This window comes from Balaenoptera musculus, chromosome 17, assembly GCF_009873245.2.
Source record: "Balaenoptera musculus isolate JJ_BM4_2016_0621 chromosome 17, mBalMus1.pri.v3, whole genome shotgun sequence".
Lineage (NCBI taxonomy): Eukaryota > Metazoa > Chordata > Mammalia > Artiodactyla > Balaenopteridae > Balaenoptera > Balaenoptera musculus.
In genome coordinates, this window is record NC_045801.1 from 76,212,047 (window position 1) to 76,227,617 (window position 15,571).

Consider the following 15,571-nt stretch of genomic DNA (forward strand, 5'->3'; position numbering starts at 1 on the left):
GGGCCCTCCGCTGGCACCCACGTGGAGGGGCGTCCCCTGCTCCCGGGCCCTCCGCTGGCACCCACGTGGAGGGGCGTCCCCTGCTCCCGGGCCCTCCGCTGGCACCCACGTGGAGGGGCGTCCCCTGCTCCCGGGCCCTCCGCTGGCACCCACGTGGAGGTGCGTCCCCTGCTCCCGGGCCCTCCGCTGGCACCCACGTGGAGGGGCGTCCCCTGCTCCCGGCCCCGGTCTCCCCCCCCCGCCCCGCCCCACAGTCTTTCTTGCTGAAGGCTGGTGTCCTCAAGCCTGAGTGGTCAACTCTGTGCGGCAATGGCAGGGGCGTTCCGGAACCCTTAGCAGCTCTGTCTTTTTGCGGGTTTTGCCACCTTTTCCTTCCTTCTCGACGCTCTGCCTGCCACTCCGCCTCTAAATGGCCTGGTTTGGTCCTATCGTGGTGGTCAGGAGGCTCCACCGTGAGCCGACCGGTAACGGGGTTGGCCCTGAGCGAGAGGAGGCGACTCAGCCAGCTCTGTCCCCCCGCCGCATGTCCTTTGTCAACACTGCTGGCTCACAGGCGGCCTCTCTCTGGGAAGGGCTTCTTCTTGCTGGTTTTCAGCTCGGGCTTTGTGCTCATCCAGCCCCGTTTCCTGCATCCCATCGAAGTCCCCGCCCCTCCACCTCCCCCGGACTTGTTCTCAGTGCCGTGGACCCCTTCGCTGTCTCACACTTGCTTCTCATCACTAGTACATGAGCGCAACGGTCCCTGCCCTGGGGCTCCCCTGCACTTTTCGCATCTGAACCCTTAGGACGTCTGTGACTACGCTACACGGGTCACCCTGGACCCTGTAACCGCAGGGGTGACCTGTGAGTCCTGGCTAACCGGCATGCTCGCCACACCCCTTTTCCCGTCTGCGCTGTGCGTCCTTCAGGGCGAAAGTCCACAGTATTCTTTTCCTTTTCTGACCTTCTGTCACTTGTTCATACCATACAGTATTGCTTTTGCTGTCGAGGGGTCACTCTAATACCACCTTGGGGCAGCTTTTACTTTAACCGTCACGCTGCTTGCCCTGACATAAGGCGTCCTTCCTGCAGCTGCAGCCCCTGTGCACCTCGAGAACAGGGTGATTCAGATCGGTGCCGCATGGGATAGAGGCCAGTAACAGTTATTACGTCGGTGTCAGCTGTCTGTCTTACCGGAGGGGTGGGCACATGTGGCTGCACGCTGAGCCCTGGTCCAGGGAAGTGAAGCAGGTGGTTTCTGCACAGAGGTCCTGGCGCCCCTTTCTTTCCTGGTCAGCGCCTGTAGGTGTAGGTCTTCATCACCTGCACAACATACGGAAGCTCAGGACAAGCACATTGGGAGCTTCAGAACTCACTTGGGGTTTTCTTTGCGTTGAAGACGGGCTTGCTTGCCACCTGCGAATTCACTTTAAAACCAATGGTAGCCTCACCGTGGAGAGCAGCACAGCAGCTGGGCGGTCGCCCCTCTCCTTGTTCTGCCTCTCCTTCGGGGCGCTCGTGGTTTGCACCCCTCCCTGTGAACACACAGCCTGGGGGAAACACTCGTCCAGCAGGATTTCTCCCTCACCCCGTTATTCAGAACAAAATATACAACCCAAGAGGTTCTTCTCAAAACTGTGTTACAGAGGAAATCATGGATGTGTTTAGAATATAAACGAAGAAAATAAGCTGCAATTTTGAGAAATAGCAGTAAACTTGGAATAATATTTTACCAATAAAAATACAAACAACCCAGATAATTTCATTGCGATTCGGGGGGGAAGTATATAAACCTAGGGATATTGATTTGTTTACTTTTCATTTTTCAACGTACTGTAAATATTTTATTTGCTTCACATTTGTTCCTAACAGAATTTGAGATAGATTTTCCAATAAAGTATAAAGATGTGAATAAGTGATAATGAATTTTAAAAAACCAATTTGGTTCATATGCCATTAACCAAGCTGGGTCTGACTTTTGGAATTTCAAACTAACTCTTCTTTTTTTTTTAGGTTGCCTCTTGGTGCTGCCTTGACCGTATTTGGCACCCAGAATGCTTCATTCTGTGATGGTCTATTAATAAGGTTGCCTTGCTAGAGTTTGGAGCAGGGCCCCAGGTAGGTGGCTTTTATCATTATATGGCATGGCTTTCAAAGTGATCGCTTATTCCAGCTTCGAAATAATATAAGATATGACATTAAAAGCTTTGAAAAGCCTGCCACATAATAAGCATGCCACTTACTATTTTAAGGTCCATCAAAATGTATCATGTTCAACAGGACTTCGTTAATAGTTACAGTCTAATGGAAGGATTGGAATCCTGGCAACGAGCAGTTTTTCCTTACCTTGTGCACAAAACGCAGAGCTGCTGTAAAAGCTTATTTGTCCATGTTCCCCAAATCACCCGCAGATAAACTCTTAAACTCTTCCCTCTCCGAGTCTTGCCCAGCATGATAGATTATCCCGTGGTACCACTGTATCTCTTTCTGTCCACTGGGAAGGGTCTGGTTAACTCTGGGCAGGTGGGGAGGGGAGCTTGTTCCGCTGGCTGGGATGCGGCAGATGCTAGAACGAGGACCTCAGTGGGACAGCAGCAGTTTGCTGGCCTTGTCGGAAAGAGGACAACTCAGGCTTCTAGATTTCCCAGCCTGTAAGGTGCAGCTCAGTGGCACAGATCAAGGTGTAGCGATACTTGGAAATCCAGGCACACATGGATTTGGTACCAGGTAAGTTTGTCAGTGAGACCTCAAATACAGGATGGAGGTTTAGGAACCTGGGCCCGGGCCAGAGGATGGGCTCGAGGCCCTGAACTCCACCGACGGTAGGCGGGCAGCACCCCAGGAAAGGAGGACGCGGCCAAGCCTAAGAGCCAGGCAGGGTCTCCCGGTGCAGAGGGACAGAGTTCTGATGGGATAAAAGACCCATAAACTGAGCTGGTTGAAATCCTCTAATCTCAGCACACTCTGAAGAATAAGCATGAAAATCAAGTCAGAATAAACTTTTAGTTGTTCGTATGTTGTAAGTATTTTTTAATTATATATGAAGATGTTAATGGTTTTTTAGTGTTCACGGGTTATGGATTTTTTTCTTTTTCTATTTCATTGTAGTTTTTACACTCTCTTTTAATGAAGCTGTTTTTGAGCAGTTAGAAAAAGAAAAAATGTTTTCATTACTTTTACTTAGCCAACTCTGCTTATGCAGATTCTCTCCTTTTTCATTTCTCTTGTATCTGTAACTAGTCAAAAATTTTCTCTGCCGTTTTCGGTTTTCATCCCCCCATTTAATATCACAGGAAGAGCATCCTCTTGAAAGATTTTGAACTTTACTTTGTTCCTTTTTCTTTCCCGTAAAACCATTCATTTCCCAACAATAAATCATAACGAGTACAGGTTCCACGTGCTCTTCGAGCTATGGAGCAGAGCATTTGACAGCAGAAACGTCCTGAAAATCCAGGCCAACTGGGTGCCGCCCAGGGGGTGCCTCCCCGCCCGTCAGGTCCCCCGCGGGCCTGTGAGTGGACATGCCCATGTCTCCCTAGCTTTAGACACCCACGGCCTCCCAGGGGCTGCAATGCTCCCCTAGGTTTCCACCCCTGTGCCAGGACTAACGACTTCATCCTATAGGGTTTGTCTTCTCAGTTTGCTTTTAAACTCATTTGAGGTTTCCGGAACCCCAAAACATGTTTACCTGCTTGCGTTGATTCCTGAAATTCCTTAAAGGGATTATAGTGTGTTCCACAAGTATTCATCCAGTGTCACCACAGGCCAGGGCACCATGCCAGGGATGTGGGGTGACTGACGGTCTCCCTGTAGATGAATTTACAGTCCCGGGGGAGAGACAGGTAATTTCAACATGAGTTTTACAATCCATGTTAGAGGTAAAAAGCTCAGAGAGGTAGAGTTCTGAAAAACTTCATTCTGAAAAAAGTTCATCCTCACTCAACTAAAATCGGTCAAGGAATATAATTCTCGGTTCTCTTCTAATTGTGACAGCTCGGGGGAGGGCACAGGTCCCCTGACTTGACAGTCTTGCCCAGAGCGGATCCCATTCACCTTCAACTCTGTGGGAATCAGTAGAAGTGGTCTTGCCCTGGACAGTCACACGGGTGCAGCTTGGGGAGGACAGGGTGATGGCACACGTAGAGCCTCCCCTGGGTGCGGGGTCCTCTGTCCTTACGTTGTCTGGTGCTCCTGAAGATTTTACACACACACACACCTCACACAGTTATGCCTTGTCTCGTGTACCACCGCATGGGCCTACGTTTAAAGTGCGCTTGACTTTGAGATGGCTTGAAACTAGTTCTTTGCATGAGCTTTTGTAACTAGGTGAAACTTTCTTTCCTCGCCCCTCTTGTTTTATGGTGCGCTATCTCTGCCTCCTGTTAAATGTATAGGTAGAGACAGACTGAGTGTGTATGCTTGGGAAGGCCAAACCTGAGATGCTATATCTGTGATTTTAATAGCATTAGGCAGCTAGCCATTTATGAACAGAGGCACGCCCTCCAAATGTTTGGGGTCCTTCAGTGTGAACATTTTTATGGTTGGTGTCAAGCGTTTTCCTTAAAGCCCCAGAAATTTGAGGGGTCAGTGGTAAGAAAAACATAAAAACAACTAATCATAATTTGGGACACATGCAGTTTTCAGACTGAGCTGACCTGCGAGCTGCCTACTTTATAATCCTAGCCTGAGCACCAGTATTTTGGAAATGCTTTATACAAAAAAAAAAAAAAAAAAAAAAAAAAGGAAAACCTCTAAAAATAGTTAACGTGTGATTAAGCAATCTTACTTTGTATTCAGATGTAATTGCGATTCTTTGTGCTCTCTCTGTCTCTCTCTCTCTGGCATCATTTCTTTTGCACCATTCTGCTCTCATTTCCTGTTTGCAAATACTAATTGCCCATGTGAAGAGAACGAAAATACCCTGGTATACCACCCATCTGTAGTTTTCAGGTTTTTTTATTTTGAAATGAATATACAACCATAGGAGGAAAAATCTCCCACATAGGAGTTAAAACGAAATGCCTAACTTCTAAGTTATGGATCCTTAAAAGAGCTTTTAAAAGAGAAGAAAAACTTTATAACCTAACATGACATTTTTGCTCCATGAAATAATTAACCAAGGAAAACATTTCTGAATTGAAAGGTAAAATGTGTTTTAATAGTCCGTCTTCATCAGATTGTCTCTTCGCTTTTCTGGGGACGCTAGAAAATGAAATAAACAGCCACACCCAGGCTCCAGGTGGTCCCCAAAGGAACTTCCTTGTCGTGCAGATAAGAGAACTAACGTTGGAATTTGTTGATTGCACTTTGGAATTCGTTGACTTTTTCCTCTTGGCTCCTAAAAACAAATAGGTCTGCTACTCCTTTCAGGTCTCTGTTGGCTTTCAGTATTTGTATATTAAATATAAGCCTTTCTAAATATTGTAAGGCTAAGTTGCATGGTAAGTTTCAAAAGTGTTGTCCTAGAACTGCATTTTAATGAATTGCTCAAAAGTTGAAAATATCACATACAGTAATTCTAAAAAGGCATCCTGACAGTTGATTGATATCAGTTAACGACATCTACCATAGGAAGATAAGTTCTGTAATTTTTGGTATTCCGGGTACGAGTCATTTGGGTACCTGCTTACAACTTGGGTGGGTCAGGTCAGGTGCAACCCCGCTCTTTGCCATGTCTCCTGCTTCTGGGCGGGCGCCCTACTCCTTCCCGTCTTCTTGCGGCATCAGCAGCCTCTCTAACCACCTAACCATCCAGCCATCCTTCCTGCTCTATGCCAGGCATGGACGCAGGCTCCAGGCATGTTTGCACTTTAGAAATTTTTATTAGGAATGAATGTGGACCAAACTGATATTATACACTTGTACTAATTGATTCCTTAGCAGTAAGGTCAATCAGAGGATGCTTGTTTTCGGAAACAAAACGAGTATCTTAGACAGCTTTTACTGCAGTTACTATTGTTTTAATCTAAGGCCTTATGAATAGCTGTTAGGTTTAGGGAGTCCCTTTCTAGTGACTTATTTAGTGTGTTGGACCAAATTGTGTCCACACTGTATTATTTTTTACTTGAACTTAGATACATGTATTCTGTCCTGTGTCTACTGTGGGGGTTGAGCCTATAGTTCACTTCCTTGCTGGAAAGCACTTGTCCTGCTTTAATTATTTTCATTCATTCAACAAAAACTCTACTTCCTTTTATGGGAAACAACAGCGAATGAAACTAACACAGCTCCTGCCCCAATGCTGCCTACAGTCTACTTTTAATGCTGTCTTAGATTTTTATACTTGCAAGATATGTTTTTTCCTTTTATTAATAAGTGATTTTACAGACCTACAAAAATTGAATGCTGTACAAAATTCCACATTATCATACAGGATCAAAGAAGTGTTCTAAGTGTGCTGTTGCCCTTCAGAATTGACTTCAATTATGTTATCGTGTTAATAATTTCTTTCACATTATTCAAAGCTTTATTGTATTTTATACACGTAAATTAAAGTATTAACTACTGGTAAATTTCCTTTTGCAACCCACCTATTTACTCTATATGAAAAACATGTTTTAAGCAAATGTTGACATTTTCTGAATTGTTTACTAATGGTGTTTTATGATTAGCATGAAGGAGAATAAAGCTTTGATTATGATGGCATTTGCCCTTAATTTGCAAAGTATATGCTTGAGTTTTAACTTAAATATGAAAGAATTATTGATGCAGGTAAGTGTTGTAAAACTTCACAGCTCTTAGAGAAATGACTTTTAGAACTGTGAAATTTTAAGTACAGAAACAGTTTTAATTCAGGCCTGTTCTGTTGCCAGTATCCTCATAGGAATTCGTTTTAGTAGACCCTCTGATGTATGATTCATTTCGCTTGTTATTTTTTTGTGTGAGTCACCGTTTTAGAATGTAAAACACGGAGATAATAAACCTGTGTGTGTGCGGGCACACACACTGTATCCCCTTTAATTACTGTTTTTGTGTATGCAAAGTTGCCCTAGGAAAAAAACGTCTGTTCTGGTACCAGCAAAAACTGGGCAGGTATTCTGAAGTGTTACTTCATCTTAGGGCAATTTGAAATGGGTATATGTATATTTTCTGTGTTGCTTCATGATTCTTTAGATCAAGACAAAGAACTTTAATTATTAGAAAAAGCATAGTAACCAATCTTTGATATGTAAAAAAGAAAAGCTGGAGTACAAATTTTGTTGCAGACTTTTCAGAATAGTAGTCACAATGCTTTTTAAAAGTTTTTCTTAAAAATCTACAAACAATAAATGGTGGAGAAGGTGTGGAGAAAAGGGAACCCTCTTGCACTGTTGGTGGGAATGTAAATTGACACAGCCACTATAGAGAACAGTATGGAGGCTCCTTAAAAAACTAAAAATAGAACTACCATACGACCCAGCAGTCCCACTACTGGGCATGTACCCTGAGAAAACCCTAATTCAAAAAGAGTCATGTACCACAATGTTCATTGCAGCTCTATTTACAGTAGCCAGGACATGGAACCAACCTAAATGTCCATCAACAGATGAATGGATAAAGAAGATGTGGCACATATATACAATGGAATATCACTCAGCCATAAAAAGAAACGAAATTGAGTTATTTGTAGTGAGGTGGATGGACCTAGGGTTTGTCATACAGAGTGAAGTAAGTCAGAAAGAGAAAAACAAATACCGTATGCTAACACGTGTATATGGAATCTAAAAAAAAAAATGGTTCTGATGAACCTAGGGGCAGGACAGGAATAAAGATGCAGACATAGAGAATGAACTTGAGGACACGGGGAGGGGGAAGGGTAAGCTGGCACAAAGTAAGAGAGTGGCATGGACATATATACACTACCAAATGTAAAATAGATAGCTAGTGGGAAGCAGCCGCATAGCACAGGGAGATCAGCTCGGTGCTTTGTGACCATCTAGAGGCGTGGGATAGGGAGGGTGGGAGGGAGACTCAAGAGGGAGGGGATATGGGGTTATACGTATACATATAACTGATTCACTTTGTTATACAGCAAAAACTAACACAACAGTGTAAAGCAATTATACTCCAATAAAGATGTTAAAAATAAATTAATTAAAGTTTTTCTTAACAGTATAAAAGAGAATACACAGGTAATTTTAGTTGACATTTTAGTTAGGATTCCATGAATGGAAACTGTATTTATGTTTATTATACCAAGCCAAATAATAATGAACTCTAGATAGCTTCTGGTTTCCTTTGTTTGGGGAAATAATTAGCCACTCATAAGAACTCAAAATAATTAGGCTGAATTTAGGGAAATTAACCATGACTTTGGAATTATGTTTTGTGATAAAATGAATGAAAATGATACCTATTTATTATTTTATTTCAAGCTGTAAAATATGTAACTGGGGTAATTTGTAGACTATTGTAACATTTCAAATCGAGAGACAGACAATTTTAAACTGTACTGAAACATTTTGACTCTAAAGGGTTTTTATTACAAACGCCATTGAACAGTAAGCGTAAATAAAATTTTTATGGATGTATTTGAGATGCAATAAAATTTATATTGGTCAGGGGAAAAAAGAAAAAAATATGTAAGTTTATTGTTCACTAGTCAACTTTGGTTTTAGATTTTTTTCTACCCAAATCACTATCCACTAAGACAGATATACTAGTTGTTCTTTGAACTGCTATTTAAATTACTTAAAGTTTACTTTACCAACCGTCTTTATTTAAAAGAAGCTTTTTAAATCTTAAATGTGTTTCTGTTTGGGGATCGTATTGGCAGCTCCGATAGAGAAATAGGCACTGTCACCTGTTCTTGCCTTTTAAGTGCAATGACAGGATTTATGCACTCTCAAATTGGTTTGCCAATCAGCCCTTCTCCTAGAATGCAGTAGAATAAGAGTGACGTAGGGAACTAGCCCCTTCTTGACCACATATGTGCTGTGGAGATGTTCAGCTTCCCTGGGCCTCTCACCTTACAATGGATATGGTGATAAAAGCATCCGCCTCTCAGGCCCATTGAATTCCAGGGAGGTGATAGAGATGGAAACACCCTCCACTTGTAAGGTATTTACATTATCACAATAACATAATGCGCAAAATAGGCCTTCGTATTCTTAATTAGCCTACCCAAAACTCAGTATGTGCCCTGGGCAAGTAAGTATTTACAAAGTTAATTTTATTATTTTGCAATTTTGATGTGCAGAATTCAGTTCTTCCATTTATGCATGTCCTGTGCTTTACAAAACAATGGAGCTTTTGCTTTAACTTTTTAAACATCCTTTATTAGTCTACATTTTTATTTTTCTTGTCTTTTAAACTATGAGAATAATGCTGCTTTCAAATATACCCTTAGTATTTTTGTAATGATGCTTGAATGCCCTCTATTAAATATTTTATTTACACATCATCAAATTCTTAAAGTATGTGAAAATTTGATTTCAGGGGAAATTAATTAGATTTGTGTTTAGAATGTTAAGTAAAATTATTTTCATTTAACCTGTCATTGGTGAATCTTATTCTAACTATTTGATTTGTATTATCCCTCTCAAGTTGTCATAATCATGATTTCTGAATGGTCATCTTTAAACTATTCAGGGTTTACTACCCTGTACTCTCTATAATAGATAATTCTATTTTTTTTTTTGCTTTTTGACCATTATTCTTTTCACATTTACTTGTACAGTCAGAATTATTAGCAGATTTTTTTCTATGCGCGTTCTTAGTCTACTGAGGATCATGCTACTAATAGCATTTTTTAAGATATTTTAAGATTTTTCAACAATGATCTCTTAAAACCAAATGATGCTTTCTTCCTGACACCCATTCTCCTGTAGCAAACCTATATTTAACTTCCCTTGCATGCTTTTGAAATCTAAGGAGCACAGAGTTATTGCTACATTTCAGCAGCGCTTGCAGCATTCTGAGAAATAAATTGGCGGGTATCGCAGGTAACACAAGTGTAGCCCAGAGAAGCCCACGTTGCACAGCCGTGTGCCGTGTGAGCCTGGGTGGGAGGTGCTGTCCTCGGGAGCCTGCTGGGCTGCGGTCAGGCTACAGGTGTGCTCTCCCCGAGAGAGAACTGAGCTTGTCTCTTCCCGAATATTATTTAGCTTAATGAAAACTTGATCCGTTTGGTTTACAAATAGTAACCCTGATGTCCATTTCTCTCAGTAGGCGAGTTAGGTTTAAAAAATTAAATTGAATTTGGGAAAGAAGTGGGGAGTCATTCAGCATCACCAAATGCCATTTATCTAGGTAATACTGTTTTACTTTTTGTTTCTGCCTTAATTTGGTCATGTAAATGTGCTTTGAACTAATAAAGATTTGCAATTGGTGAAAATTAATGCATGACTCTTCAGCAGAGTACGGAATGAAAGCATGTGTCATGAAATTGCCATTCTTTGATCCTGTATTTTCCGTCACTTGCGGACTGGTTCCGTTTAGAGTGTAGTCCATTCTTATTTTTTGTTTCATAGATTGGCCAAAATGGGAAGGACTGGATTCCGCTCTCTTCCACGAAGAGTCAATGGAACTGGCTAAGATCAAGGTCTGACGCTTTTTCCATCTGTCATCAGGTATGCATTGAAGAGAAATCACTATAGTTTTATGCACGTATCTTTAAAGTATTTGATTGCTATGAATATTATGAATTTGGATTTTTATTCAATGTTGAGCTCGCAACTTTATGTTTATCCTGTAGTTTTTAAATGCACCTATAAGTAATTTGAGTTTTGTAATATATTGAGATAAAAGATATTGTTAGCCATGAAAAAATTTCAGCTGGTCTTAGAAAAGTGTAATATTTGAAATCTGCAATTCTTCATTGCTCAGTCTGTACATCCAAAGATAACAGAATTCATTTGTTACTCCATATTGAGTATCACCAATTTTCATACGATCAAATGTTTGTTGTTTCATGGTGCACTTTTAGTACATTCTTTTCAATAACTTAGAAGTTGTTATTTTTCTCAACTGGAATTCTCTGCCCAATTATGGTTGGGTCTCATAACACAATAATGGCAAAATATGACCAGTCTTTGAAATATTTTCAGATATTAGCTATATACAGGGATTTAGATACTTTGCATTCCATGTTGATTTTACAGTTGAAAATTTTATCAGCTTGTTTCCCACAATGTTCTAAATAGGTGCGCAAAAGCATCATGTTAGGAAATAAGAGAGTCAAAATTATTCTTTTTTCCTGCTTTGGCAGAATGCTTTATACCAATTTACAGTGTCATTACTGGTTACAGCAGAATAGCTGTTTAGATATTTCTGAGAGAGGCAGAGAAGCTGTCTCTTGAATGAAAATATAACAGGAAAAGAACAAGTCCTTGAGATGCAGAAAAATCTAAAACCAGAGGGAACATACTGTGTTAGCAGTAGTAACGTCAGTTGCATTAATTGTGTTAATGTCAGTTTTAAACTGCAAAGGAGACTTAGGCAATTTGAACAGCGTGAAGCAAGGCCTTGCCTGTATCTACCCACTGAAGAAGAAAGGCTGTGTGAACCAGACACCAATTAATTTACCCATATGCTGTACACTTTAATCAAATGAGTGGATAATTGCTATATTTTGCCTGTTTAACGATAGCCTCTACATTAAAATGCAGTAGGATCTGTTGTAATGTACACTTAATTTTACAAAAATGTAGGTTAAATTTGGAGCTCCTGCAAAAGGATAACTGGAATCTGCAAAAGTCAGATCATCCATCTAGCTCGCGAGGGCAAGTGTCAGTCTGATGCCAAAACACAAGTGAAACAAAGAAATTGGTTTTCCTTGTTTTCTGAATATATAATAGGATGAGAAATCCAATTGATTAGTAGCTGATGACAGTCATTTAGCCACATGCCAATTTTCAATTTAAAATCAGATCTTTTTCAAAGAGGTTGCTGGTATTATTTCTGTGTCTCTTAAAAATAAATACCTTGCTAAAAACTAGCCTTCATGAACCTTGAGGAATCATTTAACTTGTTTATATCAATTGGATCTTTGGGGAGTTGCTTTCTTCCTCTGAGAAATACAGTTGATAATATTTCCTATCTCTTGTCCACAAATTTTCAAAGGTTTCAGTCAATTTAAGTTTTTGTTTAGGTAGACATACTCTTTGCCGCACAATATATACATTTCCTTCTTTCTCACAGCACCAATAATGAATCGAAACTCTGACACACCTTTTACAACCTGACACACCTCTACACTGATGTATCCCTGCACAGGTATTGTGCACTAAGCCACAAGGCCCACCGGTGTGCTCACACTCACACGGGTCACAGGTGTGTCAGAGACTGGTCCCCCAGCTCTGGCTCTTCCACTCACCTCGGGTGCCCAATGAACAGCATCATTTTCTGTGATGTGAAAAATGGTGGGGAAAATTACTTCAGCCAAATCATTGCTTCCACCCAAGAGACAGGGAGCCATGATCCTCATCTAATGTAACACCAAAAGGTTTTACCATTTCAAGAATGCACGTTCGTTATGAAGACAAGTCATTTCTGCTCTTGACTCAGAAATCCCTCTGTGTGTGATGACACTGGTATAAAGAATCAATTTTCAATTCGGGCGATGCGTTCAACTCTTTCAGGCCTCTGGTGTCTGTGCCTTGAGTACTCCTTCCCTGGAGTAAATGGTTCACAAGGTGCCTGAAAGAGTTTTCGGCTGCGAATCTATATTTTCCTCTAACACAGAGCGTGACTAGACCTGGCTTGCACAAATTATTGAACAAATGATTTTTAGACATTAAAATATTTGCGGAAACATTTTTATGTTCTTAGCGAGATTTATGTCCTCTAGTCCCTTGTAAAAAGTGAAGCTTTAATAATGCCACTTTTAGTATCATGTCTTGATGCTTCCTGAGAGTTCCCGACTGCTTTCCCTGAGTACGACGTTTGTCAGGTGGGATTTCAGGGGATCTGTGAACTGTTCATTCTGAGCAATGCGTTAATATGTGTTTTGACAAATATAAAGAAGCCTACAGATATTACATTAGACCAGCTGAATCCATTTTATGGTTTCTTTTTTTTTTTTAATTCAAAAGCATCACATAGCAAATAAAACTTTTAAAAATTAAATCTAGTTACAAACTAGTTGTTTCTTATTTTTTTTTTCCAGTCCCTTTTTGCTTTCTTTTACGACCACATGAAACTTGAGAAGCCACCTAAAGCTAAATCATTTAGTGGAGTTGGGCAGTTCCCAAGTGTCCAACAAGAAGGCCTGGTTTAGGCTGCGATGGCCACTGTCATTCCTGGTGATTTGTCAGAAGTAAGAGATACCCAGAAAGTCCCTTCAGGGAAACGTAAGCGTGGTGAAACCAAACCAAGAAAAAACTTTCCTTGCCAACTGTGTGACAAGGCCTTTAACAGTGTTGAGAAATTAAAGGTCCACTCCTACTCTCACACAGGAGAGAGGCCCTACAAGTGCATACAACAAGACTGCACGAAAGCCTTTGTTTCTAAGTACAAATTACAAAGGTATTAAACTCTATTTGTCTTTCAGATTCTATTTTCTATTATGTTGGCCATTTGAAGCCATTGTAAACGTATATATTTGTATCCACATCTTTCCGCTGATTTGCAGAGAGAAATGTTAAGTAGATTAGACGTTGGCTAGTTTTAGCATTCTAAGTCACAGACTTTTATGTGTTAGTGTTTTTGGATTTTTTTTTTTTTAATGCAATGCTTAATGAGAGTAGAATTTCCGTTTGTACAAAAAGAAATTGCAAGAAAAGGGTGTGGACATTAACGTGAGTATATTCAGCCTTGCTCGTTAACGTTTGTAATCGCTAAAAACCAGTGAAAACTAAAGTGGCGACTTAGATGGCTCCAGCTCTGCAGTGTTTAGGTGTGGTAACTACCCTCGTAGCAGATGCATATTAAGTTAAAAGAGTGTCCGAGCCGAGGGAAGTTCTGTGTTAGCCTAGCAGCTTAGCTTCCGTTTGAACAGTGAGGTCGGGCGGTTTTTGTCGTGATGCTGACAGAATATGTCTGTGTTCAAGGCACATGGCCACGCACTCTCCCGAGAAAACCCACAAGTGTAATTACTGTGAGAAAATGTTTCACCGGAAGGACCACCTGAAGAATCACCTGCACACACACGACCCCAACAAAGAGACGTTCACGTGCGAAGAGTGCGGCAAGAACTACAACACCAAGCTCGGGTTCAAGCGGCACCTGGCCTTGCACGCGGCCACGAGCGGCGACCTCACGTGCAAGGTCTGCCTGCAGACGTTCGAGAGCACGGGCGTGCTGCTGGAGCACCTGAAGTCCCACGCGGGCAAGTCGTCGGGGGGCGTGAAGGAGAAGAAGCACCAGTGCGAGCATTGCGACCGCCGCTTCTACACGCGCAAGGACGTGCGCAGACACATGGTGGTGCACACGGGAAGGAAGGACTTCCTCTGCCAGTACTGTGCACAGAGGTTTGGGCGCAAGGACCACCTGACGCGGCACATGAAGAAGAGTCACAACCAGGAACTCCGGAAGGTCAAGACGGAGCCCGTGGACTTCCTGGATCCCTTTACCTGCAACGTGTCCGTGCCCATCAAGGACGAGCTCCTCCCGGTGATGTCCTTGCCTTCCAGCGAACTGTTGTCGAAGCCGTTCACAAACACGCTGCAGCTGAACCTCTACAACACTCCTTTCCAGTCCATGCAGAGCTCGGGGTCTGCCCACCAGATGATCACAACTCTGCCCTTGGGCATGACGTGCCCGATAGACATGGATGCTGTCCACCCCTCTCACCACCTTTCTTTCAAATACCCGTTCAGTTCTACCTCATATGCGATTTCCATCCCCGAAAAGGAACAGCCGCTGAAGGGGGAGATCGAGAGCTACCTGATGGAACTGCAAGGCAGCGTGCCCCCCTCTTCCCAGGACTCTCAAGCATCGTCGTCTAAACTAGCGTTGGAGCCGCAGATCGGGTCCCTGGATGACGGCACAGGGGACCTCTCCCTGTCCAAAAGCTCGATTTCCATCAGCGAGCCCCTGAACACAGCAGCGTTGGACTTTTCTCAGCTGTTTAATTTCATACCATTAAGCGGTCCCCCCTATAACCCCATATCGGTGGGGAGCCTTGGGGTGAGCTCTCCCCAGGAGGAGGCACATTCTTCTGTGGCTCAGCTCCCGCCACAAACCCAGGATCTTCCGGATCCTGCCAGCACCATAGGTCTGGGCTCTCTGCACTCACTGTCAGCAGCTTTCACCAGTAGTTTAAGCACAAGCACAACGCTGCCACGTTTCCATCAAGCTTTCCAGTAGGTTCCACGATGCGGATCCGTTACAGAAGTGTGTGTGTAGCCCTGCCTTAGGTGACCATTTTAATTTTAGTGCCTACTTTCAGACAGTATAAACATTTCTGCTTCTGTATAGTACCAGTTTTCATTAAGCCAGTATAAAATAGAAACGAGCTTTTTAAATGAGCTTTGGAACCATTTGTGTTCAGTTATGTTTACCTGGGTATTTTGTCCTGACTCACTGCCAACTGTCACATTTGAAGATGATTTCTCATATAGGAAAGCCATTATTAGTAGTAAAGTCTTACCAACCCCGTGTTCCAATTACTGTTAGATCTTAAATTTTTCATTTTTTGTCCAATAACAATGGCTCTACCTTTTGACATTTG

The 15,571-nt window shown here is 42.1% G+C and overlaps 1 protein-coding gene across 2 annotated transcripts in view; it reads left to right on the forward strand.

Annotated features, from left to right (window-relative positions):
• Positions 1-15,351, forward strand: part of PLAG1 (PLAG1 zinc finger) — a 46,122-nt gene extending 30,771 nt beyond the window's left edge. Inside the window, exons 2-4 of one of the 2 annotated variants that reach the window (XM_036830781.1) lie at positions 10,431-10,529; positions 13,067-13,425; positions 13,950-15,351. In XM_036830781.1, coding sequence (XP_036686676.1) covers positions 13,184-13,425; positions 13,950-15,207 — 1,500 coding nt within the window. In that variant the 5' untranslated portion in view covers positions 10,431-10,529; positions 13,067-13,183 and the 3' untranslated portion in view covers positions 15,208-15,351. The remainder of the gene's footprint in view (positions 1-10,430; positions 10,530-13,066; positions 13,426-13,949) is intronic. The other variant, XM_036830782.1, reaches the window with a different exon arrangement.
• Positions 15,352-15,571: the final 220 nt, after the last annotated feature.